We start from the raw sequence: 27,631 nt of genomic DNA on the forward strand, positions 1-27,631 counted from the left end.
GCCCCTTCTGGCCTGCAGGTGTACATGCAGGCAGGATGCTATATACATAATAAATAATTTCTTTTTCTTTCTTTTTTTTTTTTTTTTCGGAGCTGGGGACCGAACCCAGGGCCTTGCGCTTGCTAGGCAAGCGCTCTACCGCTGAGCTAAATCCCCAACCCCAATAAATAATTTCTTGGTTCTTTTTTTTTTTTCGGAGCTGGGGACCGAACCCAGGGCCTTAATAAATAATTTCTTAAAGATTTATTTAATGTATATAAGCACACTGCAGCTGTCTTCAGACACACCAGAAGAGGGCATCAGATCCCATGACAGATGGTTGTGAGCCACCATGTGGTTGCTGGGAATTGAACTCAGACCTCTGGAAGAGCAGTCAGTGTTCTTTTTTTTTTTTTTTTTTTTTTTTCCTTTTCTTTTTTTCGGAGCTGGGAACTGAATCCAGGGCCTTGCGCTTGCTAGGCAAGCGCTCTACCATTGAGCTAAATCCCCAACCCCGCAGTCAGTGTTCTTAACCACTGAACCATCTCTCCAGCCCTGGAGTAGTGTTTCATTTTGGAATAAATCTTTTTTTTATTTATACATATATATAAATATATTATTTTTTATAAATCTTTTCATTTAGAGGAGCAGGGTAATCATCAATACTAAAACCATCTCAGATGCTGGAGAGATGGCTCAGAGGTTAAGGGTGCTTTTTGCTCTTGCAGAGAGCCTAGGCTTCCTCCCAGTACCCATCTGTTACACACACACACACACACACACACACACACACACACACACACACACACACGGCACACATACATATAAGCAGGCAAATACCCCTAAACATAAATAAATCTAAAACCAAAAAACTCCCGTCCTTTCCCCTGGTGGGTGTGGCCTTATAGATCACACCTGTTTTAGAGGCCTGTAACTCAGAGCTGCGTAACAGTTTCTCAAAGGGGCTCATGAGAAAAAAGAATTAAAAGTCTTGGCCTAGAGCATCGTGTGTGTGTGTGTGTGTGTGTGTGTGTGTGTGTGTGTGTGTGTGTGTGTGTGTTGAGTGCTATATACAATCACAGTCACCCAACTTCAAAAGAACCAGGCTGTCCAGCGCGCCTGTTTAGTCTGAGTCAGTCTTTATTCTGCACGTGTGTGGCGCATTGACAAGGTCCACATACAAGATAGCATTACACATTGCAGGTTAGCGTCACAGCGTTATGCAACTTCACACAGTTCGTGTTAGCTTTTTCCATTTTTTTTTTCTTTTTAACTTGACACTTTTATTTTTGAGTTTTATTTTTACAAGAGAAGACACAAGGTAAAGAAAGACGACCACTTTGGAGAGGGATTGTGGTGAGGGCAATGTCACTATGACCAGTAATAAAGTCTCCCATATCCCCTCCTAAGTAGGTCCCCCTGGGCCCCACAGCACGGAGATCTGCTCTCCAGCATGGCACTGCCCACCAAGACGCACACTGTGGCCATGCCGAGAGCTGAAAGAAGGAGAACTCAAGAGGGAACTTCTGATATTGGGAACAGTTCTCAGAGTCCCCAAGGAGTCAAGAAATCTCCACAGACAGACTGGCTGCTGGGAAATCAGGAGTGACCTTTCCCTAACCTATTCCTAACCACAAGAGCCTTGTGCAAAAGCTAGGATGTGACTCTCTTGTCTTTCAATGGCCAGGGAGAGGCGTTCTGCCTCTGCCCACAGCCGTGAGCTCTGTGAAGAACATGTGTGAAAGCCAGAGTCCGCTAAGAAGCGTTAGGATACCAAGTCCATGATGGATCAGGCCTGAGGTAGGAGGGAGGGATCCTGTACTGCCCACCCCTTTGCCTTTTCTTGGCAGCCCCGAGCCTGTGGAAGTACAGGCTCCCCTACCAGCACCCGCGCTCCGCAGACCCAGAGGATGCAAAGGATCGAGCTGCAGGGGCACGGGGAAGGAGGAGGAGCATGGTGAGGCTGTTTCCCAGACTTCTCAGGGGGAGCTACAGAGGCACACACAGCGGGACAGAGGCCAGGCTCCACCTGTCACTTCGCATCCCTTCTCCCAAGGAGACAGGGCCTGCGCAGTGACTTCTGATCTCTACACATTAAGGCGACGAAGAGGAACCGTTTCAATCGTTTTCCCTAATGGGGCTTAGAATGCTCCTGCCGGGTTTTCGTTAAACTATGTCAAAATGCCTTTTTAGAAAACAAAAAGTATTTTCTTCTACGTATGATACACTATTTACACTCCATGGGTTAAAGGACGGAGACTAGTGGTGCGATCCCAGCTGATGGTGAGACACTGAGTCAGATTATGGGATTTAAGGGCTGACAGGAGCAAGAGTACAGTGGGGTTTCCCGTCTGTACAGGGCTGCTCTGCCTTGCCAAGAGTCGGCAGAAAAAGAACAAAACCAAGCAAACAAAATCAAATGAGAGGTTGGGGGGTGGGGTGGGGGGGGCGCAGAGTGGATTCAGATCCACAAGCACGAGGGGAACCACCAAAGGCATTGTCACCAACCCTCTCCATGGAAAGTCAGCTTGTCCACCCCTTCTCAGAAGCAAGCTAGAAAGTGATGGCCTTCAGGGAAGTGGGCACTTCAGTTACAGCTAATTGTTCAGGCCCTGGATCAAGCTATCTCTTATTTGACTGAGGTCCTCTTCAGGCTGTCAAAATAGGCACTGCCCATCCAAGCTCACCGCTCGTTTCCTCTGGAAGTCTCCGCGTGGAGACCTGGGTCTGGGCTCCAGGACGATGCACAAGCTCTACACTGTCTGGTGCAGTGGCAGAGACATGGTGGAACTTTGGTTTCCACCCTTCACTGTGTGGGGAGACTCCCAGTTCTCCAGCCGTGAGCTTCTGCTGAGGAGAGTGGAGCTCGGAAGGCATTCATACGGTCTTACAACTCAGCCCCACTCGGCTTTCTTAAGAGCCACCACTCTAAAGCTCAGGGGCTGAGGCCTGTTTTCCTTAGGAAACAGAAAGCAACCTGTGTTGGCTACATAATGAAGAGATGCCTGAGCGCCCGGCACAGTTCTGGAAAAGTAAAAGCCAGTGTAACCTTACAAACCTGGGACTGCTGACCACTGATGAAGAGCCCACCACAGAGGGCCACATGGACATCTTATTTCATCCCCTGGTCCCCTGACCTGCAAGCAGCTTTCAGGACGCGCTGGTACTGTTCACAGGTACCTCGCTCTAGGTGAACCCTCCATTGCTCCTTCTGGAGAAATCAGAGTCCTAAGTCCAGCCCCACTCCTCCTGAGCTCATCAGGGGAATCTCTAGTCACTGGCTGCCTACTACCCACACATCCCATTCTCAACCACTCTTTCTCCTGGAAACCCCACTCATTTCCTCACTTACTACAGACCTCAGGATTTGTAACTCAGCCAAAGAGCAGAGATGTGAGAGGTGACAGCAAAAGGGACTGGATGATGGGGACATGGGGCTTTACAAGAGCAGACTTTTCTCCTGCGGTGATGGAAAACTGGAATAACCCAGAGAAGCCTGATAAAGAGAGGCCAATTTCAGGGGATCAGCAAATACAGTTCGGCACAAAACACAATTTTCATGGATTAAAATCTGCAACTTGATATTGTTAGGCTAATTTCTTGTTTGTATTAGACATGCAAGTATAAGGTTACATTGTTATATATAGACTTGGGGTCTTCCCTTCTCTTCCCCCCTCATTTTAAAAAACAAAAGATCGTCTAGTGCCTTGCAGAGAAGAAAGCAATCCTCACGCTAAGAACCAATCTGCAGCCGTGTGGAGTGTGAGGTTCTTCGTGTGGTTTGTTCTGTAAGAAATCTTCTACGACTAAAATGAGGTTTTGAGTCAGCTTCTCTGTCACCTCTCCCCGTGTGTGCCTCCCCGCCTGGCCCCAGGGTTAGTACTCGCTCAGACTGTGCCACTTGGCTACAGGCTTGCGGGGACTCTCGCACACCTCTCTCCAGTGTTCTGCACCACTGGTTGTGACACTGTGTGCCCCCAAGATCAGCCTCCCTACCACCTCATTCTTAGTAGTACGATCGAAGTCAATGACAAGGAACTCGATGCTGATATCAGGCAGGAGATCGGTGGGGATGTCATAGATGAAGGACTCATTGAAGATGGGGTTCAAAGTGCACTTCTTTACATGAGTTTTCTTCTTGGCAATGCGTTTTCTGCCGTAGTAGACGTTCACCTTGACATAAGGATCTGGAGCCCCCCAAAGAGAAGAAGAGAGACAGGTCTATGATACGGTCCTCTAATGTGTGGTAGTCCTGTGTTTAGAATCTGAACGGTGTGGGCAGGAGAGATGGCTCAGCGGTTAAGAGCACTGACTGCTCTTCCAGAGGTCCTGAGTTCAATTCCCAGCAACCACATGGTGGCTCACAACCATCTGTAATGGGATCTGATGCCCTCTTCTAGTGTGTCTGAAGACAGCTTCAGTGTACTCAAAAATAAATAAATCTTTTAAGAAAAAGAATCTGTACAGTGGTTCTCAACTTGTGGTTTAAGACCCTTTTGTGGGTTTAAGGACCATTTCACAGAGGTCATAGCAGATGTCCTGCATATCATAGATTTACATTATGATTCATAACAGTAGCAAAATTATAGTTGTGAAGTAACAATGAAAATAAGTTTTTGGTTGCGGGGTCACCACAACATGAGGGACTGTGTTAAAGGGCTGCAGTTTAAGAAGGTGGAGAACCACTGGTTTAGGTGGAAGAGACTCTGCTGACTGACCATCAGGGCTTCAGTGACTGCACCATAAAAACACACAGGCCACCCAGGAGTCTGGCTGCCTAGACTGGGGGTGGGGGCAGGGGGACTGAGCAGGTATGGGGTGTAGAACGAGGTAGAGGCCTGCAGAAATCAGGAAGCACTGTCAAGGACATGGGGATGAACAGATTACCTGCAGTCTTTTATAAGTCTCACCTGAGGTAACCGCTCCAGCATGCATGGGATTTAGAATGCCCTTGTTGGTTTACCACAAGCACCACTGTGGCTGTGGACACCTATTGGCTAGTCACGGGGAACAAGCACAGACGGAGGAGTAGGCGGACCGTGAAAGGGGTCTGGACATGGAGTATCTCAGGACCACGGTGAGGGGTGGGGTACGGTTGGTTCAGTCAAAGAAATGGGTTGAAGTAAATAGCTGCTACCTGAGAGACCGGTGATATCCATCTTCGGCAAGTGTCTGGCTTTGAGGACCACCACTGTCATTCTCTGTGCGACGGGCTGGTATGACAGAGATACCTGGAGTTCCCCTCTGCTAATGCACTTCTGTAAGGGAGAGACCTCAGGTTAGATCCTGGCAGGAGAGCAGGAGACTAGACAGCCTTGTGCAGAGGAGAGGGAAGAGAGCCTGCGTGTGGGTGTGCTCAGGGCCAAGTAAGGGGTGTGGATTCAGGCGAGGTACAGAGACACCATCAAGACTGCCAGAGCTCTGAAACCTTCCCTGGCCAATTTAAAGCTGATTCCTGTGTCCATCCCCTGCCCTCTTTTTTGGGTGGTTCTGGGAATTGAATTTAGGGCCTCCTGAATACTAGGCTAGTACTCCACCACTAGCTGGGCAGTCAACTCTCAGGACTCCGGAGGTAGACTTAGGAGTTTGAGGTTAGCCTGGCCAGTCAGAGCTGTATAGTGAGAACCTGCAGAGCTGTATAGTGAGAACCTGCAGAGCTGTATAGTGAGAACCTGTTTCAAAAAAAAAAAAAAAAAAAAAAAAAGTGCTCTGCTGAGCTACCCTGCGGTATACTCACTCACGTTCCTTCTCTCTGGCCCCACAGGGACCTCAAACTCTCTACAGGGTGGTTGGATTGACTACTGATCCTCCTGCCTCCAGCTCTGAGTGTTTGGTTAGCAGTTATCTGCCAGCTTGGTTCAGGCTACTTCTACTCAGTGTTTTGTCACAAGTTATTAAACATTCTCGAACTTCTGCTCCTTCCTCCATAAAACAGAAGCCCTCCCTCACAGCATCATTAGGAAGACTGGGTAAACCAAATTTTGTAAGCGGCAGCTGTGTCCAGCATGTAGCAGTCTCTAATTTGGTTCTTAGCATTGGGGGGTGAGTGCTGGAGGCTCAGTGGCTAAGGGCACTTGTCCTTCCAAAGGAAGTTCACAACTGCCTTTAACTCCAGCTCCAAGGGATCCAGCACCCACCGCTGGACTTCAGTTGTATTTGCACACACATGGTACACACTCACATAGACACATAAGTTTAAAAACAAACGGGGGAGCAGGCAGATGGCCACTTGGTAAAGTGTTTGCTTTGAAAGCACGAGGACCTGAGTTTGGTGTGAAACTTAAAAGGAGAATCCAGATCACCATCCCGGCAGCTCACACCAGGGATCCCAGTGCTGGGAAGTAGAGACAGGCAGATCCCAGGTCAACCTGCCTGGGTGAATCCTGAACCCCCGGTTCCAGATTCAGTGAGAGATTCCATTTCAAGACACAGAGGGCCAGGTGTGGTGGTGTACCTTCGACCACAGCACTTGGGAGGTAGAGGCAGGGAGATCTCAGTGGGCAGCCTGGTCTACAGAGTGAGTTCCAGGACCGCCAGGGCTATGTAGAGAGACCACATCTCAATAAACAAACAACGAAGAAAGGGTGAGTGGTAGGATGGCCCATGGAGTACAGCAGGCAACTATCAAATTTCAACCCTGGAAAGTACAAAGTGAGAAAACCGATTCCTGCTGGCTCCCTTCTGACTTCACCCGTGCAGCACGGCAAGCACGACAGCAAGACCAGAGAAGGTATTCACGTCAGCTGTGGCCCCCACACATAAACTTGAACCGGGTGTGGCTATGCACAGATATAACACCAGACCTTGAGAGGAGCAGCTCAAGGTCATAGTCAGTCCAACCCCTGAACTACACAGACCTTGTCTCAAAATGTTTGTCCTTGAGTTGGTGTGGTGACACAGACCTTACCTCTCAGGACTCAAAAGGCAGAGGCCAGTGGATCCTTGTGAGTTTGAAATCAGCCCGATCTACACAGCAGAAAAGAATAATGCAACCTCGTCTCAAAAAATGGTTATTTCTTTGAAAACTATGGGCTGGAATTGTAGGATAGTGGTAGCCTTTGTGCTTACCACGTGGGCACCCTAGATTCAATCCTCAGAAATGTAGAAGGAATGACCTAGGGTACAATGCATACCTAATTCTCAGCACTTGGGAGGAGGGCTAGTCTAGACTATGTAATGAGTTTCAGGCCATCCTGAGAGATATGATGAGAGCATTTCAGAACACCAAAACGGCCAGGGGAGATGAGTCAGTGTATAAAGTGCTTGTTGCCCAGGCATGAAGACTAGAGTCTGGATCCCCCAAAGCCATATATCCATATATAAACAAGGGGTGTGTGTGTGTGAGTGTGTGTGTCTGTGTGTGTGCATGTGTGTGAGTATCTGTGTGTGTGTGTGAGAGTGAGTGTGTGTGTGAGTGTGTCTGTGTGAGTGAGTGTGTGTGTCTGTGTGTGAGTGTGTTTGAGTGTGTGTGAGTGTCTGTGTGTGAGTGTGTGTGTGTGTGTGTGTGTGTGTGAGTTTGACCTGCTTATAATCCTAGCACAGGGGACATAGAGACTGGGATACCTGGAGCAAGCTGGCTAGCCAGTGTCTGACAAAGTCTGAGTGGTGAACTCAAGGTTCAGCGAGAGACCCTGCCTTGGTAGATCAGGTGGATACAATAGGGGAAGACAATGGACCTCAATCCTAGGTCTCCACATGCATTTGCACCCCCATACATGTGAGTGCACACACACACACACCATTCACATGTTTTGGAAATTGTATGGTGGGAACCAGGAGATGGGTTAACTCTTCATTCTGCCTCACTGCATGACTTGGGCAGGTAAGTCCTTGAGACAAATCTCTGGAGCCTGCTGTAATTTCCCAAGGTGACCTGCTTGCCAGTTCCCCTGCCTGACTTTCCCACTGCTCCTCGCTCCCCTCCTTTGTTTCTCCAGCTTTAAAATTTGCCTCTATTTTGCATTTGAAAAAAACAAATCTTGCTGTTCGGGCAGGGACTGCCTCACTCCATTCCAGCTTCAGCTTCTCGTTGCCTGGGTTACAGAGACCCATGCTTCTCTGGCTGCAGAACATTTGCTGGTTTTCAGACTGTGTAGCCCTGGCTGGCCTAGAGCTCACCGTGGCTGGCCTTGGACTCACGCTTCAGCCTCCCAAGTGCTGTAGAGGAGTGTACCACACCGGACACTGATTAGCTAATCAACAGCGTTTGGGTTTATAGCTCCCTGTGTCAGTGCTGGGGTCCAAGGGCAGGAGACTAAGAAATCATTGCCTTTCAAGGCCCAGGGCCCAGGGTCACACACTGAAGACACAGAGCATGGGCTACCAGAGCAAGACCCTATTTTATTTTTTAAGTTTTTTTTTTTTTTTATTATTTGTGTGTATAGGTGCTTTGTCTACATGTCTGTGCACCATATTCACATAGGGTTTGCACAGGTCAGACAAGAGGGCACTGGATCCCCTCTTGAACTCAATCACAGGCAGTTGTGAGCTGCTATGTGGGTTCTGAGAATCAAATCCAGGTCCTCTGCAAGACCTAGGTCCTCAGAACTACTAGCTATCTCTCCAGCTTGGAAAACATTCCACCCCCCCCCCCCTTTTTTTTTTCTTTTTTCTTTTTTTCGGAGCTGGGGACCGAACCCAGGGCCTTGTGCTTGCTAGGCAAGCGCTCTACCACTGAGCTAAATCCCCAGCCCCCGTCCCCCCTTTTTAAAAGATGATTTTCCTTCCAGGTGTGGTGGTCTTAAGTCCCAGCACTCAAGAGGCAGAGGCAGGTAGATCTTTGTGAGCTTTGGATCAGCCTGGTTTACAGAGTTCCGGGACAGCCGGGGCTATGTAGGGATTGTATCTGAAAAAAAAAAAAAGTTTTTCCCCCTTCAGCTTTCTGCCCCTTCTCTCTTCTCCATCTTTCTGGCCCTCTTTTTCTAAATAGAAAGGTGGTCCTGGAGATCAAACTCAGGGCCTTATCCATCTCGCAGCCACTGCCACAGCTGCAGCCCTTGGCTTTCGGGATAGAAGTACAGAAGGAGCTAGTAGACTCAGACTGTACTCCATGGTTTTCCTCTGCTCGACTGAAGCTCCACATGTTCTTATTTCACTGTCGTGATCAGCTCTTGATTGTACCTATGTATCCATGCCCAATAAACAGCCGTTGTCCTTGACAACCTGCATGTTCCTGGGTTGTTTCCTTTCGGCGTATTCCAAAAATCTGAGAAGAGACCCTAATTCACTTTCACAATTAGCTATAATCACAGGGAAAGTAATGTCCCTGGTAAATGCCTTCCAAAATACCAGGGAGAAGCTGTTCAATAGAACAGCTACCAGCTGGCTGAGTCTGCATTAGCTTTGACTCATTCGAATGAAATGAGCGGGGGCTGAGCAGATCCGTAGTTAAGAGAGAGCACTTGTTGCTTTTGGAGGGGACCGAGTTCAGTTCCCAGCACCCGAGTGGTGGCTCACAGTCATCCATAGTCTCCACATGCAGGGAATCTGATCCCATCTTCCTCTTCCGACTTCCACAGGCACCAGGCACACACATGGTGCATACACAGGAAGACACTGAAACACATATGTACTTTGTTTAACTGGAAACATTAAGCAGGGGGCCGACATGTTGGCCGGAGGAGGAGCACTGCTTTAGTAGAGGAGCTGGTTCCACTCCAGGCACCCACATGGCAGCTCACAAATGCCTGTGCTCTGGTTCCAGGAGATCAACGTCTTCTGACCTCTGAGGGCACTGAATGATGTGGTGCATACACGTGGTCAAACATTCACACACGTAAATGAAAAATAGGTATACACACATAAATAAAAACATGACCCTCAGAGGCACAGTCCTGGCACCTGGGAAGCAGAGGCAGGAGGATCTCTGTGGGTTCTAGGACAGCCAGGGCTATGTAGAGAGACTCTGTCTCAAAACAAACAAAGCAAAAGAAAACTGATCTTGGGGACGCAGAGATGGCTCAGCAGTCAAGAACACCTGCTGCTCTTACTGAGGACCTGGGACCCATTACTAGCATCCACAGCGCTCACGGCTGCCTATAGTAACTCCAGTTCCAGGGATCCCACGGTCTCTTCTTAGTTCCATGGGCTCCTGCATGCACATAATTCACATAAATACACCCAAGCACACACTCGTACATGTAAAATAAATACGAGAGAGAGAGAGAGAGAGAGAGAGAGAGAGAGAGAGAGAGAGAGGAGCTGAGTTTGTGTTCCTGCACGCATATCAGAGAATTCACAGACAAACGTTTTGGTCTTGTCCTTAGGGCTAATGGTGATCAACTTAGTTGAGGAATGGCTGTTTTTGCTGGAGTTGTCATCTTTCATGAATGTCCCTGCCTTCTAAAGGAACTGACAGATTTTTAGGGCTTGAATTGTGGAGGAAGAATAGGGAATAATAATAATAATAATAATAATAATAATAATAATAATCCCACACAGCTGGCAGAGTGCTTGCTGAGCATCCACAAAGCCTTGCATTTGATCCTGAGCACTTTATAAAACTGAATGCAGCAGAGAACACCTCTAATCTCAGTGCTGAGGGGAAAAGACAGGATACAAAATTCAAGGTCAGGGCTGGAGAGATGGCTCAGAGGTTAAGAGCACTGGCTGCTCTTCCAGAGGTCCTGAGTTCAATTCCTAGCAACCACATGGTGGCTCACAACCATCTGTAATGAGATCTGATGCCCTCTTCTGGTGTGTCTGAAGACAGCTACAGTGTACTTACATATAATAAATAAATAAACCTTTAAAAATTCAAGGTCAAATCCCATTGTTCTCCAGGGTCTAGGAAAAGCACAGTTCTTACGCCACATCAGGTAATTTCTTTGTGACTATACATGGACTGACCCTGGGCTCCGACCCCATAGGTAGCAATGAATAGCCTAGTAAGAGCACCAGTGGAAGGGGAAGCCCTTGGTCCTGCTAAGACTGAACCCCCAGTGAATGTGATTGTTGGGGGGAGGGCGGTAATGGGGGGAGGATGGGGAGGGGAACACCTATAGAGAAGGGGAGGGGGAGGGGTTGGGAGATGTTGGCCCGATACTGGGAAAGGGAATAACACTCTAAATGTAAATAAGAAATACTCAAGTTGGGGTTGGGGATTTAGCTCAGTGGTAGAGCGCTTGCCTAGGAAGTGCAAGGCCCTGGGTTTGGTCCCCAGCTCCGAAAAAAAGAATTAAAAAAAAAAATACTCACGTTAATAAAGAAAAAAAAAAAGGTAATTCCTTTGCAACAGGTCACTCCAGAAACTTATAACTGATCAAAATGCAGGGTTGTGGAGCCCAGTCTCAACTGAGGAATGTTCAGCATGTCTCCTGTACCCAAGGCTCAGGGATCATTCCAGACGGGGCAGAAAAGACTGTAACAGCCAGAGGTCCAGGAAGTCTGTTGTGAGACTGTGCCCTAGAAACATCAGAGAAGCTACACGCATGAAGTCTCACCAACCACTGCCTAGACCACCTACACAGGAGCAAAGCTCACGCCTGTAATCCCACTGTGACAGGCCTTAGGGTCAGGAGTCCAAGGTCATCCTGTGTTATGTAAGAGCCCGTCTCAAAACTCCAAAAACCAGGCTGCAGAGACAGCTCAGCAGAGAACATTGCTTGCTTTCCTTGTAGAGGACCTGGCTTTGGTTCCCAGTGCCCCCATGTTAGCCCACAACCTCTATAACTCTAGTTGAAGGGAATGGAACACGCTCTCTGGCCTCCCAGGGAACCAGGCAGGGGTAGGTAAAACACTCATGAGCATAAAAGACAAATCTAAAGAGGATACATTCTTATTTTAAAAAACACCAAATTCGGGGTTGGAGATTTAGCTCAGTGGTAGAGCGCTTGCCTAGCAAGCACAAGGCCCTGGGTTCGGTCCCCAGCTCCGAAAAAATGAAAAGAAAAAAAAAAAAAACAAAAAACAAAAAATACCAAATTCCAAACTAATTAACAAATATGATTATGGCTTAGAGCTGTGCACGGCCACACGTGCTCATTAACCCAGCTGCTCCAAAGCCTAAAGATGTGGGAGAGCAACTTTGAACCTAGATCCAGTAGTCTGGGGGAGACCCTCTCTCCAACCAAAACCCTGAAAGCTGTTGCATACGTTTCCTAGTTACTGCTTAGACTGTGCCCAGATCATCTGTTCTTGCAGAGCCCCTGTGCCCCATCCTAGTTCTTGGGGGAAACAGACCTTCCCGTTTTCTCCCCTCCACCATTTCTCAGACAGTTACCCACCCATCTCCTGGCTTCCTCCTCCTCTGGCTCTTTTCCTTGGGCAGCATGACCACCCCCCTCTGTGCTACTGAAGCCTGCAGCCACAACCTGACTGCCATCCATCATTCTGCAGGGAAGGCCAGATCTCCTTGCTCCCTTGGCCCCCTCCCTTTTGCTTTCTATTCAATTCTCAGTTCAGGCAGCCCTGTCAATGGCTCTTTTGAGCCTCTGATGCCTGGGAGCTAGGCTGCTTCCCAGTCCCTGGGCCCAGTCAGGCAAAGAACCTGTTATGAAGCAAGGGAGCAGAAAGGCACGGAGAAGAGATTTAGCCATGTCTGACAGAGCCTCTGCTGTGGCACAGTGGATTAGACCCAGGATCCTGAAGGACATGCTTGGATCAATGAAAACCTGGCGAGGACAGGCCTACTTCCTTGTAAGTAGCCTCCTTCAGAGTAATTTTCTAGCTAGAATCTGCACTGTGTGGGCCTATGTGCTCTCAATAAACCTTTTGTGGGACCAGAAGTCTGCAGGACCACCACTGCTCTAAATCACAGCCATGAGAAAATGCAAGAGACAAAACCCCAACACTCAGAGGCTTCCCCTCCCCACAGGAAACAGCTCTCTTTTTGTCCCTGGACTATTGACATGTTTTCCTTTGTCCTTTCAGTCCCAACAGCTAGACTGGATGATCTGGAGGTCACATGCAAATCTGGGATTTTAAAAATCCTCTCATTCCCATGACACTGCCTCAGGTAAGCAACATGACCCGAGAAACATTGAGGCCATCTCATGCGTCTGTTGTCCCGTCTGCCAGTCGGCTTCTCCCAGCTCTCTGCCTGTACCTCTTAAGCCTTTCTCTCCCGTTGCAGGCTTAGCATGAGAATGTGAGTTCACTTATGATTATTAAGTACAATAAAAGAAAACAAAGCAGTTGCTTAAGAAATTATTTTCACGGGTGGAGAGAGCGCAGCAGTCAAGCGCACTGGCTGCTCTTCTAGACAACCCGGGTTCGATTCCCAGCACCCCATGGCAGCTCACGACCGTCTGTAGCTTCAGTTCCAGGGGATCCAATGCTCTTTTCTGGCCTCTGTGGGTGTTAGGCACACAAGTATACATGCAGGCAAAATACCCATACACATAAAGTAAAAATAAAAAATCAATTCTGTAGTCCAGGCATTGTGGCACATCCCGGGACTTTGCAGACAGAGGCCTGGTCTGCATAGCTCAGGGTGTCCAGATCTACACAGTGAGACCCCCGTCTCTAAAGAAAGTTCCCCTGGGGCTGGTGGAAGGGCACACAAACACACGTGCTCCACACCTTTGTGTGGCTTTGTGCATGGTGGACAAGCACTGTGCCTGCTGAGCCATATTCTCAGCCCTCCTACCCGGGAACCTTGGAAGGAAGGTTTGGTTGCTTTTACAAGCTGGGCTGAAGCTGCAGCTCAGTGTGTGTTCGGCCCCTCTAAAAATGGTGCCTTTTAAAGATGAACAGGGAAGTGAGAGAGGCCTGGGGATCCTGGGGATGAATGAAGGACAGACTCCCTGGTGGCTGATCTGAGATAAGGGCTCAGAAGTGTGGGAGTCTGGCAAGCTCTGCTGTCCTGTCTGGGCCTCAGGATCCTAGCCCTGGCTTCATCCTCATGAGAGGAGTTAATAAAGCGGGAAGAAACTTGGCTCTCCCCCGAAGAACTCAAATGCCATTGTCTGTGCGCTCTGCCCAGTGCCCTAGATTTGATTGCTTTGTTTCCAGTCTTTTCCCAGCTGCAGCTCGGCCCAGAGCCCTGCCCCTACCCCCATAGTACCAGACTGTGAGCACATGAGTGGCCTGGAAGAGTGGTGGGTGGTGTTGGAAATGGTCCTCCTTCCAGGACAAACAGGGCTAAGCACTCGAGTCCTGTAAATGGGAGCCAGGAAACTAGAAAGTGGGGAGCAGGTACCGAGGAAAAGAAGGTGGTAAGAAGACAGAAGTGGGGGTTGGGGATTTGGCTCAGTGGTAGAGCACTTGACTCACAAGCGCAAGGCCCTGGGTTCGATCCCCAGCTCCAAAAAAAAAAAGGGAAAAAGACAGAAAAGGGGACATTTCCCTTCTGTAGTCTGTCTCCACTGTCCTTTCATGTTATGTCTCTTTTTCCTTTTGAGCTAGGATGTCAAGTACTTTAGGCTGTTCTTAAACTTGTAGGGAAGGCTGACTTTGAACCCCTGATCCTCCTGCTTCTACCTCCTAATTTCATATGGGACCAGGGATCCAACCTAAGGTTGTGTGACTCAAAAGCACACACTCTACCAACTCAGCCATATTCATAGCCTGTGTGTGTGTGTGTGTGTGTGTGTGTGTGTTTCTAAGTGAGACAGAGTCTAGCCTCTGTCGACATTCAGCTACCTTTAGCTGAGGATGACCCTCAACTCCTAAGCTTTCTCATCTCACAGACCAAGAGCTGGCCAGGATTTCAGGCCTCTGCCATGATGCTCAGTTCTAAAAGTCAAAAGTTCCCAAGCACTCAATTAGCAAAAGCAGGAGGATTAGTGTAAACCCAAAGGCAGCCTAGGCTACATAGTAAGCTCCAGGCCATCGAGAACTTCATACCATGACCCTGTGTGTCACGAAACAAAACAATAAAAACTGGAAATGTAGCTCAGCTGATAGAGTGCATGCTTACGTGCATGTGTGAGACCTGGGGTCTAACTCTATCTAGTACTGCACCAACTGTGCGCTGGTACACACCCAAACCCTAGCACATGGGATGCAGGGAGGACAACAAGGAGCGCAAGGTCATCCTCAGCTCCATCAGATTCTTGGTCAACATTAAAAAAACAAATCCCCCCAGGGCTGGAGGGATGGCTCAGTGGTTAAGAACACCGACTGCTCTTCCAAAGATCCTGGGTTCAATTCCCAGCAACCACATGGTGGCTCACAACCATCAGTAATGAGATCTGATGCCCTCTTCTGGTGTGTCTGAAAACAGCTGCAGTGTACTCACATACATAAAATAAATAAATAAATCTTTAAAAAAAAAACCCTAAAAAACAAATCCCCCCTCCCATTTTTCTCCTATGTGTTGGGGGGTGAATCGAGGGTCTCTCACATGCTAGACAAGTACCCTGTCAGTAACATGCTCCTCTGCTAAGTCTGTCTCTCAGACTCCATCCAGCCTCTGGGTTGCAAACACTGCCAGTGATGTGTGTTTTCTCCAATAAGGAGAGGGTAATAATACGTCAGGCATGTTACCTGGTTCCTCATCATGACCTAGTGCGGAAGTCAGCTGAGGGGGACAGAAGAGTCTGTCATGCATCTGGGAAGCAGAAGCTGAGGCGTCGAGCACTGGCAGCCCTGCTCTGCCCCCATGTGAAAGACTTGGGTGGCTTTCCAGGACAGGTGGTCATTTATGCTCTGGAGGCATGCTTGTTCATGCTGTGTGCTTAGGATGTTAGTTCCAGAGTAATATTACTGAGCGGGGAAAGAGGGAGAAAGAGCAGTGTGGAGGTCCTCATCTTCCTCCCAGTGCAAACCAAGGAAAGGTCTCTGTGTTAAAGGTTAGGGCCTGGAAAGTGAAGTGCTGCGCTAAACTGAAGTTGTAACATGCTTATAAAAAGAAATACAGGGGTTGGGGATTTAGCTCAGTGGTAGAGTGCTTGCCTAGCAAGTGCAAGGCCCTGGGTTCGGTCCCCAGCTCCGGAAAAAAAGAAAGGAAAAAAAAAAAAAAAAAGAAATACACGGGCTTAAGAGATGGCTCCATGGTTAAGAGATCCTGTTGTTCTCAAAGGACTCAGTTCAGTTTTAAGCACCCACATTAGGCAGCTCCTAACTGCCTAGAACTCCAGCTCCAAGGAATCCAATGCTGTCTGGTGCCCTTGGGCGCGTGCACACACACACACACACACACACACACACACACACTCACACACACACACTCACACACACACACAGACACACACACACACACACACAAACACACGCGCACACACACACGTACTCATGATAACATTTACACCCACCTAGGAAAGGAAGCTGAGGATAAAGAGAATTAATTTTTATACTTTTTCAGCAGCGGGGTGCATGTTCCCTCAAGAAAGAACACAGGTTCTGGAACACCAGGTTCGCCCCTTTGTCCTATAAATTGTGATGGGTCTAGGGCTGGTGGACCAGTCTGTTCCAAGCAAGCTGGATGTGGCATCAGGATACCAACCACTAAGTGAAAGTTTGGAAGCAACTTGTCCTTTAGTCTCCCAGAATTTGCTTCTTAGAGGCACGCACCTGCCAGGCCTTCTGTTATACTTTGACTGCAGCTTCTCTTTGATAGCCAAGACCTCAGTGACTTTTCTGTCGCCTGTCTTTATTACCGTTTCTCTTCTGACCCCCGTCTTACTTCACTGAGACCTGGCATGCTTCCTTGGACCATCCCTCCCCTGCACACTCTTCCTCCTCACCTGAATGTTCCTCTTGATGATGTCCCTGGTCAGCTGAACCTTGCCTGTGCTGGGGTCCACTCCAGCCAAGGGCACCATGACCTCCCCGATGACGTCATCCCGAGAGAAGCGATCAAAGCTGAGCACAAGGAAGTGCAGCACCAGGTCCTGTAGCTGGCTGTAGGGAATGCCGTAGAAGGTGAAGGTCTCATCAAACACGGGGTCCAGGGTCTTGCGAAGCACCCGGGTCTTCACTCGATGCCGCTTGTCAGGAAGAATGGTCATTTTGATGTAGGGATCGGAGCCCTGGGTCTGGCCATCCATCACTGGCAGCCCATGCGCCTCTTGGATTGTCACCACCAGAGCTTTCTTGGGAAAGTTGTAGTCCACCGAGAAGGTAAGGGACCCTAGCATCACATCTTCCTCTGGCGATGATGGGGAGGTGGGCTTGCTTTCACCGGGGGTCAGGCTGGTCATGGGGCTCCTCAGTTCTTCCCCATAGTCTCTTTTGATGGGTAACTGGTCTATACAAGATGCAGGGCTAGGCCCTCTGGGATCCCTGTCATGGCTCAGCAGGCCAGACTCCGCATTTACTAACAGGTTCCCTCGTCCACTTTCCCTATGAGAACCATCTTTGTCCCTCCGAACTTTGATGATTTTCTTCTTGTTGCTGAGGGTCTCTGGGTAGATGCTAATGCCTTTCAGCATATGAATAAACTTGTACGGTGGGGTCTTGTGCTTCTTCTCCGCCTGCTGGTGGCAGCATGTCCACACAAAGACAGTCACAGAGACACACACCACCAGCACAGAGGCGCCGATGAGGCCAGCCGCTACTGGTGACACATCTGAAGGCAGAGACCAGAGTTATATCAAAACATGACTTCCATTCCTGTCAAGAGAGTGCTTCTCCTGGGGCCAAACTAATCCTCACTTCAGCCTGCACAGTGGGAGTCCAGGCTTTGGAGCTTTTGCCCCTCACAGCCCAGGAGGGGAGTCAAACCCTTGCCTTCCTGCTAAAGCCACAGAACACATTCACAGAGCACATTTGCCTAACTACTGTTGTCTGAGACAAGGTTTTATTACGTAACCCTGGCTTGTCCTGCAAACTGCTCTGTAGACCAGGCTGGCCTGGATCACACAGAGATTGCCTGTCTGAGCCTCCCAAGTCTGGCTCACTTAGCTTCTTAATGTACCTATATGTAGTGTCTCATCTGATATTTTTAAAAATTTAGTAACATTGTAGATGTATGGGTGTTTTGTCTGCATGTCTGTCTGTCTGTCTGTCTGTCTGTCTGTCTGTCTGTGCAGCCCAACAGAGCCTGGTGCCCATAGAGGGCAGAAGGTGTTTGGTAACTTGGAACTGGAATTACAGATGGTTGCAAGCTACCGCATGGGTGCTGGGAATTGAACCCTGTCCTCTGGAAGAGCAGTCTTTGCTCTAAACCAAAAAGCCATCTTGACAGTCCCTGACTCTTCTTTTTTAAAACCTTAAAGCACTTGCAGATTTGACTGTTCAGTGTGATTTGTGCTTCTCAGAAAGTGGAGTGTTTGAAGGTCGCCTTTTGTGCAGGAATCTGTTCACCTCAGCCCCCGCACACAGCATGAGCTGTGCTGTCGGTTTCAGGGAGGCATTCCAGTACACCCAATACAGACTTCGAACAGCCAGGCTCTTGCTAACTGACTAAGAGCCGTGTGGGGAGAGGGTATGGTGCTGAATTTAGTTGGTCTCAGAAAGGTGACTGAATGGTCAGAATGGGCATGAAGACGGCAGAGTACTGAGCCATGACGAGTGCCTCATGCCTGCAAACATGAGGGAGGCTGAGCCAGGAGGCTGTTGCAAGGCCAGAGCTAGCCTGACTAATGTCTCATCTAGTGAGCTTCCGGTCTCTAGATTACCATGACACTCCACCTTAAAAAAAAAAAAAAAAGACTAGTGGGGTGCTCTGGGGGCAAAGGTGTTTGTCACAAGGTCAAAGGCCTAAATTCACCTCCAGTAATCACAAGGGAAACAACACCTCCTGAAAGTCCTCTGACCTCTGTACACTTAGTGCGTGTGTCTCACCCAACACAATGAATAAATAAATGTGGAAATGGAAAATGGAAAATAAAAAGAAAGAAAGAAAGAAAGAAAGAAAGAAAGAAAGAAAGGAAGAAAGAAGCTCTGGGTTTATAGAACATATATTTTTTAACTTGTTATAAAATCTCAGGTCCTAGGTCCCTAAAATACAAGTGTCCACTGGAGTAACAATTACTTTCTAGCGTTTTACTTTATTTTTTAAATAAATCTTTTTAAAAAAGATTTAATTATTTATTATATATAAGTACACTGTTATTTATTATATATAAGTACACTGTAGCTGTCTTCAGACACACAAGAAGAGGGCATCAGTCTCATTACAGATGGTTGTGAGCCACCATGTGGTTCCTGGGAATTGAACTCAGGACCTCTGGAAGAGCAGTCAGGTGCTCTTAACCACTGAGCCATCTCCAGCTCAGCATTTTAAATAGAAAGAAAATGTCAAATGTCATTTCCTTTGCTTGCTTCCCCCCCCCACCCCCCAGCTGGGGACCGAACCCAGGGCCTTGCGCTCACTAGACAAGCGCTCTACCGCTGAGCTAAATCCCCAACCTGCTTGCTTGCTTGCTTGCTTGCTTGCTTGCTTGCTTGCTTGCTTGCTTGCTTGCTTGCTTGCTTGCTTGCTTGCTTGCTTGCTTGCTTGCTTGCTTGCTTCCTTCCTTCCTTCCTTCCTTCCTTCCTTCCTTCCTTCCTTCCTTTCTTTCTTTCCTTCTCTCTTCCTTCCTTCCTTCCTTCCTTCCTTCCTTTCTTTCTTTCTTTCTTTCTTTCTTTCTTTCTTTCTTTCTTTCTTTCTTTCTTTCTTCCTTTCTTTCAACAGGGTCTTACTGTGTAGCCTTGGCTGCCCTGGAACTCCATTTGTAGACCAGGCTGCCCTTGAACTTACAGACATCTGGATGCCTCTGACTCCTGAGTGCTGAAATTAAAGGAATTTCACACATGCTACCTAAAATATAATTTTCTTTTAAGACCCTCTTTAAGTAGCTTATTGATTGATTAGTTGATTTCTGGGCTATGTAGCCCACTCAGGGCAGCCAGCATGCTAGGCAGTCCGCTGCTAGGTTATATCCCTAGCATTCATTGTTCTTCTTAAAAGCACAAACTTAGCCAGGGTGCTGGTGGTGCATACCCTTAATCTCAGCACTCAGGAGGCAGAGGCAGAGGCAGATGGATCTCTGTGAGTTCCAGGTCATCCTGATCTACAGAGTGTGTTCTAGGACAGCCAGGGCTAGACAGAGAAACCCTGTCTCAGAAGGAAAAAGAAAAAAGAGGCTGCATATTTAATCAGCACAGTGCTTCTCTGAGGGGCCTGGGGTTTGAGTTCAGCACCATAAAACCAAGCATGGTGGTTACACCTGCAGTCCCAGCACTAGGGAAGTGGCAGCAGGAAGGTATCAAGTTCAAGGCCAACCTGGGCTACCTGAGATCCCGTCTCTACAGAAGTAATTACATTATAATTCAAAGCTGGCCTCAAAGTCCCTAATTTTGGACCCCAGCTTCCTCTGTATGGCTCTAACCATAGTACTCAGTTTCATAATGTTACCGTTTATTATCTTCCCTGGAACGTAGCCCTTGTGAGGGCGGGTCATTTTGCTCGTTAGTGTAAGGCAGTGTTTAAAACACCTAGCAGGCATGCAAAGGTACTGTCTGCTAGATAAGCAAATAACTAAAGACACAGAGCTGTGTCCTCTTGCTTCCCTCTTCCCTGCCATTAGAACTTTCTTTCCCCTAAAAGTAGGACCTGCCTGACTTAAGTTCATCGAAGCTAAATGGGTTTTACTACCTAAGGCCCATAGTTCCCGCTTACATTTTAGAGGAAGAGCTGGAAGTTTGAAGAACTAAGGAAATAAATACAATTTTAGCATGTTCCAGACTCTTCCTAAATACCCTCATCTCCTTTACCGGGTATTTTCAGGGCTCACTGTCTCAATTACTTGAGGCCACGGGCCCAGGCTCACCTCAGGAGAGAGGCTTCCCCTGCTCAACTCGTCACCTTCTTTGTTTTCTACCTGCTTATTACCCTGACCTGTGTTTGTCTGTCTGCTTTTATTCATTAGACAAATTTAGTAAGAACAGAGCTGTCTTCTGTCTCTGTCTTGGCTTCTCAGCTGCCAAGAAGCAAATGGTTGTGGTCCAGTTTGTACTGTTATGCGGACCTGTTCCGACATGGGCCAGAGACATGGGGCCAGTGGACAAAGGACTGTGTTCTCTGAAACCACGAGCCAAAATAAACCTTTTATCAAAAACAGAGACTTGGTCCACTGTTTACTTCAACAACCTACAGTTTAGAAGCAGAGGGTATGAAGACACTATGATTGCAGACATCCAGGGTGAACATAAAACCCTCTGGAGACTGACAAGTCTGCCCCCCCATAGGCAATAACTTAGTTAGGAAAAGGGGCACACCAGGGGCCACAGGCTTGGGCCCACACTAGGTTTGCTCTGACTCACACTGTACACACAGTCCTACCTCTCATAGGCGGCAGTGCAACTGAATCTGCAGTAGACATCCTGCACAGCGGTGACAATAATGAATATCTCTGTCCTGAGTCAGATTTTTTTTTAAAGATTTATTAATTTATTATATATAAGTACACTGTAGCTGTCTTCAGACACACCAGAAGAGGGCATCGGATCTCCTTACAGATGGTTGTGAGCCACCATGTTGCTGCTGGGAATTGAACTCAGGACCTCTGGAAGAGCAGTCAGTGCTCTTAACCACTGAGCCATCTCTCCAGCCCCCTGAGTCAGATATTTTAATGTGCACTTGTTAGGCCCCTGGAAGGCATTATGATAGAGACTTTTTATTACGAATCAAAGAACTCATGGAACAAATGAATAGGACCAACGATGTCCCTAGTTTATAATCAAGGCGCCTGAGAATTTAGAACTTTTCCTTGGACTACAGATTGGCTAATGCCATTGCAGGTTTAACTTCTGACCCTTTCGCCACCAGAATCCAGTCTCTGGATTATGTATATGGGTAAATTATATGTAATTGAGATGCTTGGAGAAAAAAAATACAAAAACAGGGTGAAGGTACTTCTTGCCATGACTGTTGAAGTCGTGTGATAGGAATTCTTCTGACTTCCACATGTACTTTTTTTTTTCTTTTTTCTTTTTTTCGGAGCTGGGGACCGAACCCAGGGCCTTGCGCTTGCTAGGCAAGCGCTCTACCACTGAGCTAAATCCCCAAACCCCCACATGTACTTTTCAAAAACATAATTAAGGCTATGCACACATGAATAAAGAAATAAGATAAAGAGTGCACTGTTAACAATAGAAAGGCAGGCTAGGTGTGGTGGCACAGGCCTTTGATCTCTGCACTTGGGAGACAGAGGCAGTCTACAAACTGAGTTCCAGGGAAGCCAGAGGTGTGATACAGAGAAATCCTGTCTTGGGTAGGGAAGAATAGAAAAGCAGGGTGCTAGAAACCCTGTCAAATGAAAATTTAAAGACACTAAAAAACTAATTGACTTAATCCTAATTGCTTTAGGCATTTTCACAGGAGAGGTTTGATTTGATATTACTCTGTAGAACAGACCAGCACCAGTGTGCACTGGCTGTGGAATATACTTTGGACTCAATTAAAAGAGTCAAGCCAGGGTCAAGCACACAATTGTAATCAAACATGCAAAGCTAAAGGCTAGCTTGTGGGCTGCCCAGCTGGCAAAGCAGTTAAGAGAACTGGACCCAGGTTCCACAGGCCCAAGGTTCAATTCCCAGCACCCACATGATGGCTAACAACCTCTGTAACCACAATTCCAGGAGATCTGGTGGTCTTTCCTGGTTTCTATGGGCATGTACCTGCTGGTACTCATGCGTACTTTCAGACAAAACACCCATATATATATAAAATAAAAATAAATACTTTTTTCCTAGACAGGGTGTCATTACATAGCTCTGGCTGTCCTGGAACTCACTATGAAGATCAGGCTGGCCTTGAACTCACAGAGATTCCCCTGCCTCTCCCTTTGAGCAATGGGATTAAACGTGTGGGGCAGCCTCCACTCAGCCCAATGAATAAAATCTAAAAACAAATAAAAACCAATGTAAAAAGCCAGCCTGAGTTTCATGGTGAGACCTTGTTCCAAACAACAACAAAATCCTAAATAAATAAGTAAACAAATAAATAATAAAAGGGATTTCCCAATGGAGATTGGACCATGTACTCATGAAATTTTCTTTCTTTAAAAAAGTTCCTAATGACTTGTTTTTGTTTGTTTCTTTTTTTTTTTTTTTTTATTCGGAGCTGGGGACCGAACCCAGGGCCTTGTGCTTGCTAGGCAAGCGCTCTACCACTGAGCTAAATCCCCAACCCCCTAATGACTTGTTTTTAATGATATATATTGGTGTTCTGCATGTGTATCTGTGTGAGGGTGTTAGATCCCTTAGAACTGGAGTCACTAATTTTCTAACAATGTTTTACCACTCAATGAAAGTTGAGAACCAGTAAGACATGACATGAACAGCTTTACTTTTGAGTAATACAGGTAAGGAGAAAGGCTGTTATCAACACAAGAAAGCGTGATGCGCATGTCCAGGCCTTATCCACACTCATGTTCACTTACATCATGCACTCGGGGAGATGAGTGCTTTCAGGGAGAAGCTAGGAGGCAAAGATCCCATCCTGCTCGTTTTCAAATCTGAGTTTCTGACATTTAGCAAAAGCTAAGTAAACCCCCATGTAAACAAGTGCATGGTCAATCAGAATGGCTCCAATATGAAGACATGGCTCTCCACTCCCCAGTCAGGAGCTTTCTGGCAGATTGAACGATAGGGACTGACATCCGAGGTAGTCCCGTGCTGTGTGTCTGTGCACACAGAGTGAATGAATGTTTCAACCAAAAAAGAAGAAAATCCTGATTGGTTACTTTTTGTTTTTCAAGGTCATGTCTAATTGAATGTTGACCTGTGTCCTCCATCAAGTGCCAGGCTTTAAAGGACTTTGTAACCCATGGAAATGTCAGAGTGGCAGTTCTCTTTAGAACAATCTGTAAGGGTCTAGGGATCTGGAGACACATGGGATGTTCCCAATTCCTTCAGCCTCTGCTCAGACCAGAATTTTAAAAAAGATTAGATTATTTAATTTCTTTAAAAATATATTAAATGTTTTTTATTTAATCTTTATGTGACTAGTCTAGATATATGAGTGTTTTGCCTACTTGTATGCATGTGTACCACTTGTGTATGCCCGGTGCCTGTGAAACTCAGAAAGGGACACTGATTTCTCTGGGCTGGAGTTATGATCTTTGTGAATCTTCATGTGGGTTCTGGGAATTAATCTTAGAACCTTTGCAAGAGCAACAAGTTCTCCTAACTGTTAAGCTAGCAATTTAGTTCCTTGGGTATTTTGTTTGTTTGATTATTCTTTGAAACAGAGTGTCATGTAGCCCAGACTGGCCTCAAAATGGCTGATTAGTCAAAGCTGGCCTTGAATTTTTTTGCTTAATATTTAAAAAATTGGGCTAGAGAGATGGCTCAGCGGTTAAGAGCACTGACTGCTCTTCCAGAGGTCCTGAGTTCAATTCCCAGCAACCACATGGTAGCTCACAACCATCTGTAATGGGATTTGATGCCCTCTTCTGGTGTGTCTGAATTTACAGTGTACTCATATACATAAAATAAATAAATATATCTTTAAAAAATTACTATGTGGGCTGGAGAGATGGCTCAGTGGTTAAGAGCACTGACTGCTCTTCCAGAGGTCCTGAGTTCAATTCCCAGCAACCACATGGTGGCTCACAACCATCTGTAATAGAATCTGATGTCCTCTTCTGGTGTGTCTGAAGACAGCTACAGTGTACTCATGCACATTAAATAAATAAATGTTTTTTAAAAAAAAATTACTGTGTGTGTGTGTGTGTGTGTGACATGCCATGAGTATATGGGTAGAGATAGGTGACAGCTTTGTGGAGTCCTTTCTCTCCTTCCACCTTTATGTGGGCTCTAATAGTAGAACTCAGGCTGTCAGGTTTGAGCCGAAGTGTACTCCATACCTGATCCAGCATCTTCCTGGCCCTGGCCTATGAATTCTGAATGTTCTGAACTCTACCTTCCCAGTGCTAGGATTGTAGTGTGAGTCGCCATGCCTGGATCGCTTTTTTATTTGGTTTTATTTTTTAGACAAGGTTTTACTCTCTAGCCCAGACTGACTGGACTCTCTCAGGCTTGCTTTGAACTCATGACAATTCTATCTCAGTCTCCCAAGTGCTGGGGTGCCTTGAGTCACCATTCCTGGCTTGTTTTTCTGAAACCAGTCTTAAGACCTTGTCCAGTCTGGTTTTGAACTCAGGAAGTAGCCCTAAGTTGGCCTTGAACTCAGGAAGTAAAGAAACCACAAGTCTAGGTTCTGTTTCATCTACTTTCAAAAGGCTCTAGAATTGTAATTAGAGGAAGGACTCTGCTGGAAAAGGAGAGTTTAAGAAGCAAAAGAATGTGAAGAAAATCTTGGGTTTCTCACAAAATGGATTTCAGTTTGGGAAACTCAAGACTTAAAGGATAGAGACAGAAAGCAAAGTCGAAGAAATACAGTAAGATCCAGCCTTGGGGGTCAATCCAGCCTTGGGGTCAAACAGGAACAAGGGCTGAGGGGTGTGAAGGTCCATTGTCTGGATGCTTTCTCTGAGATCTGATGTCTTATTATGTTGCGAGAATACAGAACATTGGGTTCTGTTCAGTTCCATATACCTCTTACTTGGGAGCGGAGAAAAGCCATTTTTTTTTTTAAGTTGACTTGTGTCTCTACCTTAAATTTTGGAACCTAATGCTTACACCTGGATTGTCTGAGCGATATACTTTTTTTTTTTTTTTTTTTTTTTTTGGTTCTTTTTTTCGGAGCTGGGGACCGAACCCAGGGCCTTGCGCTTCCTAGGCAAGCGCTCTACCACTGAGCTAAATCCCCAACCCCGATATACTTTCTTAAGGAATATGAAGGTTCTAGGTTTGCTTTGCAGCAACTCTCACTCAATTATTCCAATCGAAGAACAATTTTATTTTACTTATTTATGTGGTCTGGTGCACAGCATGAGAAGTTTGCGCTCCTGAAACGTTATAGAGGAGTTCCTCAAGAGGAAAGGAAGTGGCCAAGCCTCTCTTGCTTTCTTTCCCACCTATTTACCACAGTGCTTTCTGCCCCAGGGAGTGTAAAAGTGCTCTCAGAGCCCAAAGGGCTAGGTCGTGGACCAGCCGCTCCGAGATGACGTAATGCTTTCTGTGGTACACAAAGCGGCCTCCCCCAGGCTGGGCCTCTCCAGCCCCTCCCCCAGGCCAGGATTGCCTCCCCTGCCAGCACCGGCGCGGGTGAGTCCCCCTTTTTGAAAAGCTAGACCAGGGAAACAGGGAACAAAGGCCCCGGAAGAGGCGCCTAGGCACTGCCAGGAGGTTCAGAAATAGACATCACGTCATCTCTCCGCCCGGCGGCGCCAAGCGCCATTTGGTAACACCGCGAAGGACTACACCATTACGGTGCAGAATGAAGCATGCAGGGCTAGCATTTTACCCCAGCCCTAGCAACCCTCTGACCGGCTTAAGGAGTGGCTTCATTTGTGCTCCCCACCCCCGCACCCCTCTTTCCCTGGAGGCCTCCGCCTCCCTTGGCTTCCAGCCCATAGTCTCCACGCTGCCATCTTGATGTCCCATCCCCCTTGCCACTTTCCTCTCCTGCAGCCCTCAGAAGTAGGAGGGGGAGGAAGGGGCACCGCCCTGCGTGCCCCTAGGGGAGGGCTCGGCCTACCCCACCTCTCTTCCTCCAGAAAGGGGGGGGGCTGTTTCACATCCTCCGCAAGCTTGCCATTTCTCACCTCCAGTCGTGCTGACAGTGCACCATCAAGGGTTTACCATCTAGGTTTAGCATCCTGGACTTGCCTATCCTCGGTGGCACTCTGCCCTTGCCAGTGCCTGCAGTCCACAGCTGAAATTCAGAGGCTCTCCACAGTCTTCTACTCACGACCTCAGGCCCTATTCTGGCTGGTCTGGCAATTAAAGAATCCCATTTGGACTCTACTCTCCGCCCATTCCTCAGCTATCTGGCTTTGCAACGACACTGATGTCCCCCCAAATTAGTTTGTCAGGCTCTACTTACCAAAGCTGGGGCGTATATTTGTGATCTCAGCCATGTTGTAATCAGAGGCTGTTGATAGAAACACTTTTGCAGAGGTCAGACAACTTTGGAAATCTCGATCAGTACCGAGGCCCCGGCTGTAGACCTCCAGATCAAGGGAGGGGAAGGTGCATGGCCGACTGCTCCTGCGACAGTACGATCCTTGGTTGCTAGCTGCGTTTTTCTCTTAGATGCTCCAGGGATGCTCTGAGCTAAGGATGCAGGTGCAGTCAGACTGGTCCTGATGAGACATAGGCTCCGCCTCTTTCCGAATGGCCCTCGGCAGAAGACTCCGCCTCTGCCCGAAAGATTCCGGAAGCTCTTCGAGAGAAGACCCCTCCCACTGCCGAGTTTTCCCGAAGACGAGGCTCCGCCCATTCCCAGGCTGTGGGCGTTTGTGGCTAGAATTTCAAAGCCCAATAAAAAGTGTAGGTGTCACTGCTAGCTCAGTCACACATTCCTGTGTGACTATAGCAGTCGAGTGGGTGAGGAAGGAGAGTCAAGGGCAGTCTTGGATAGGTCTCCAAATACAGAAGGGAGGAAGATAGTCGCTTTAGCGTCTTCTGAAGCTGTAATTCTTGTTGCCTGGGTTTATATAGATAGAAACTGAACCTTCTGGGTTTGAGAAATTGTGAAAAAAAAAAAACTATACTGTTTTTCAGTATCGATGACCATTATTTTAGAGCACTCCTGAAACAGTAAAGGGATTTATAGAAATTTAGACCTGAGAAACTGACTAAAGATCAATCCTGGGCAGAAGCATGACGATTATGAGTTTTGGGCCAGTCTGAGGTATATAACAAGAACCAATCTCAAAAAAGCAAAAAACAATAATAAAGACCTAAAACCTTCTGGGCAGTGTTGGTCCAT

General features: G+C 47.4%; 1 protein-coding gene and 1 long non-coding RNA gene across 4 annotated transcripts; one reads left to right on the forward strand and one right to left on the reverse strand.

Annotated features, from left to right (window-relative positions):
• Positions 1-87: 87 nt before the first annotated feature.
• Positions 88-27,029, reverse strand: Syt11 (synaptotagmin 11). 3 transcript variants are annotated; one of them, XR_015668360.1, is made up of 4 exons: positions 26,744-26,970; positions 16,608-17,431; positions 4,393-5,237; positions 88-275 (listed from the first exon to the last, which is right to left on the reverse strand). XR_015668360.1 is itself a non-coding variant. In NM_031667.3 (4 exon segments), coding segments are annotated over 4 exon segments (1,290 nt in total). In that variant the 5' UTR covers positions 26,778-27,029; the 3' UTR covers positions 1,102-3,855.
• LOC147996350 (uncharacterized) lies at positions 25,909-27,613 on the forward strand. The gene is made up of 2 exons (XR_015676386.1): positions 25,909-25,962; positions 26,953-27,613. It is a non-coding gene; the product is annotated as an uncharacterized LOC147996350 (long non-coding RNA).
• Positions 27,614-27,631: the final 18 nt, after the last annotated feature.

This window comes from Rattus norvegicus, chromosome 2 (genome assembly GCF_021556685.1).
Source record: "Rattus norvegicus strain SHRSP/BbbUtx chromosome 2, alternate assembly SHRSP_T2T, whole genome shotgun sequence".
In the NCBI taxonomy this organism is placed as follows: domain Eukaryota; kingdom Metazoa; phylum Chordata; class Mammalia; order Rodentia; family Muridae; genus Rattus; species Rattus norvegicus.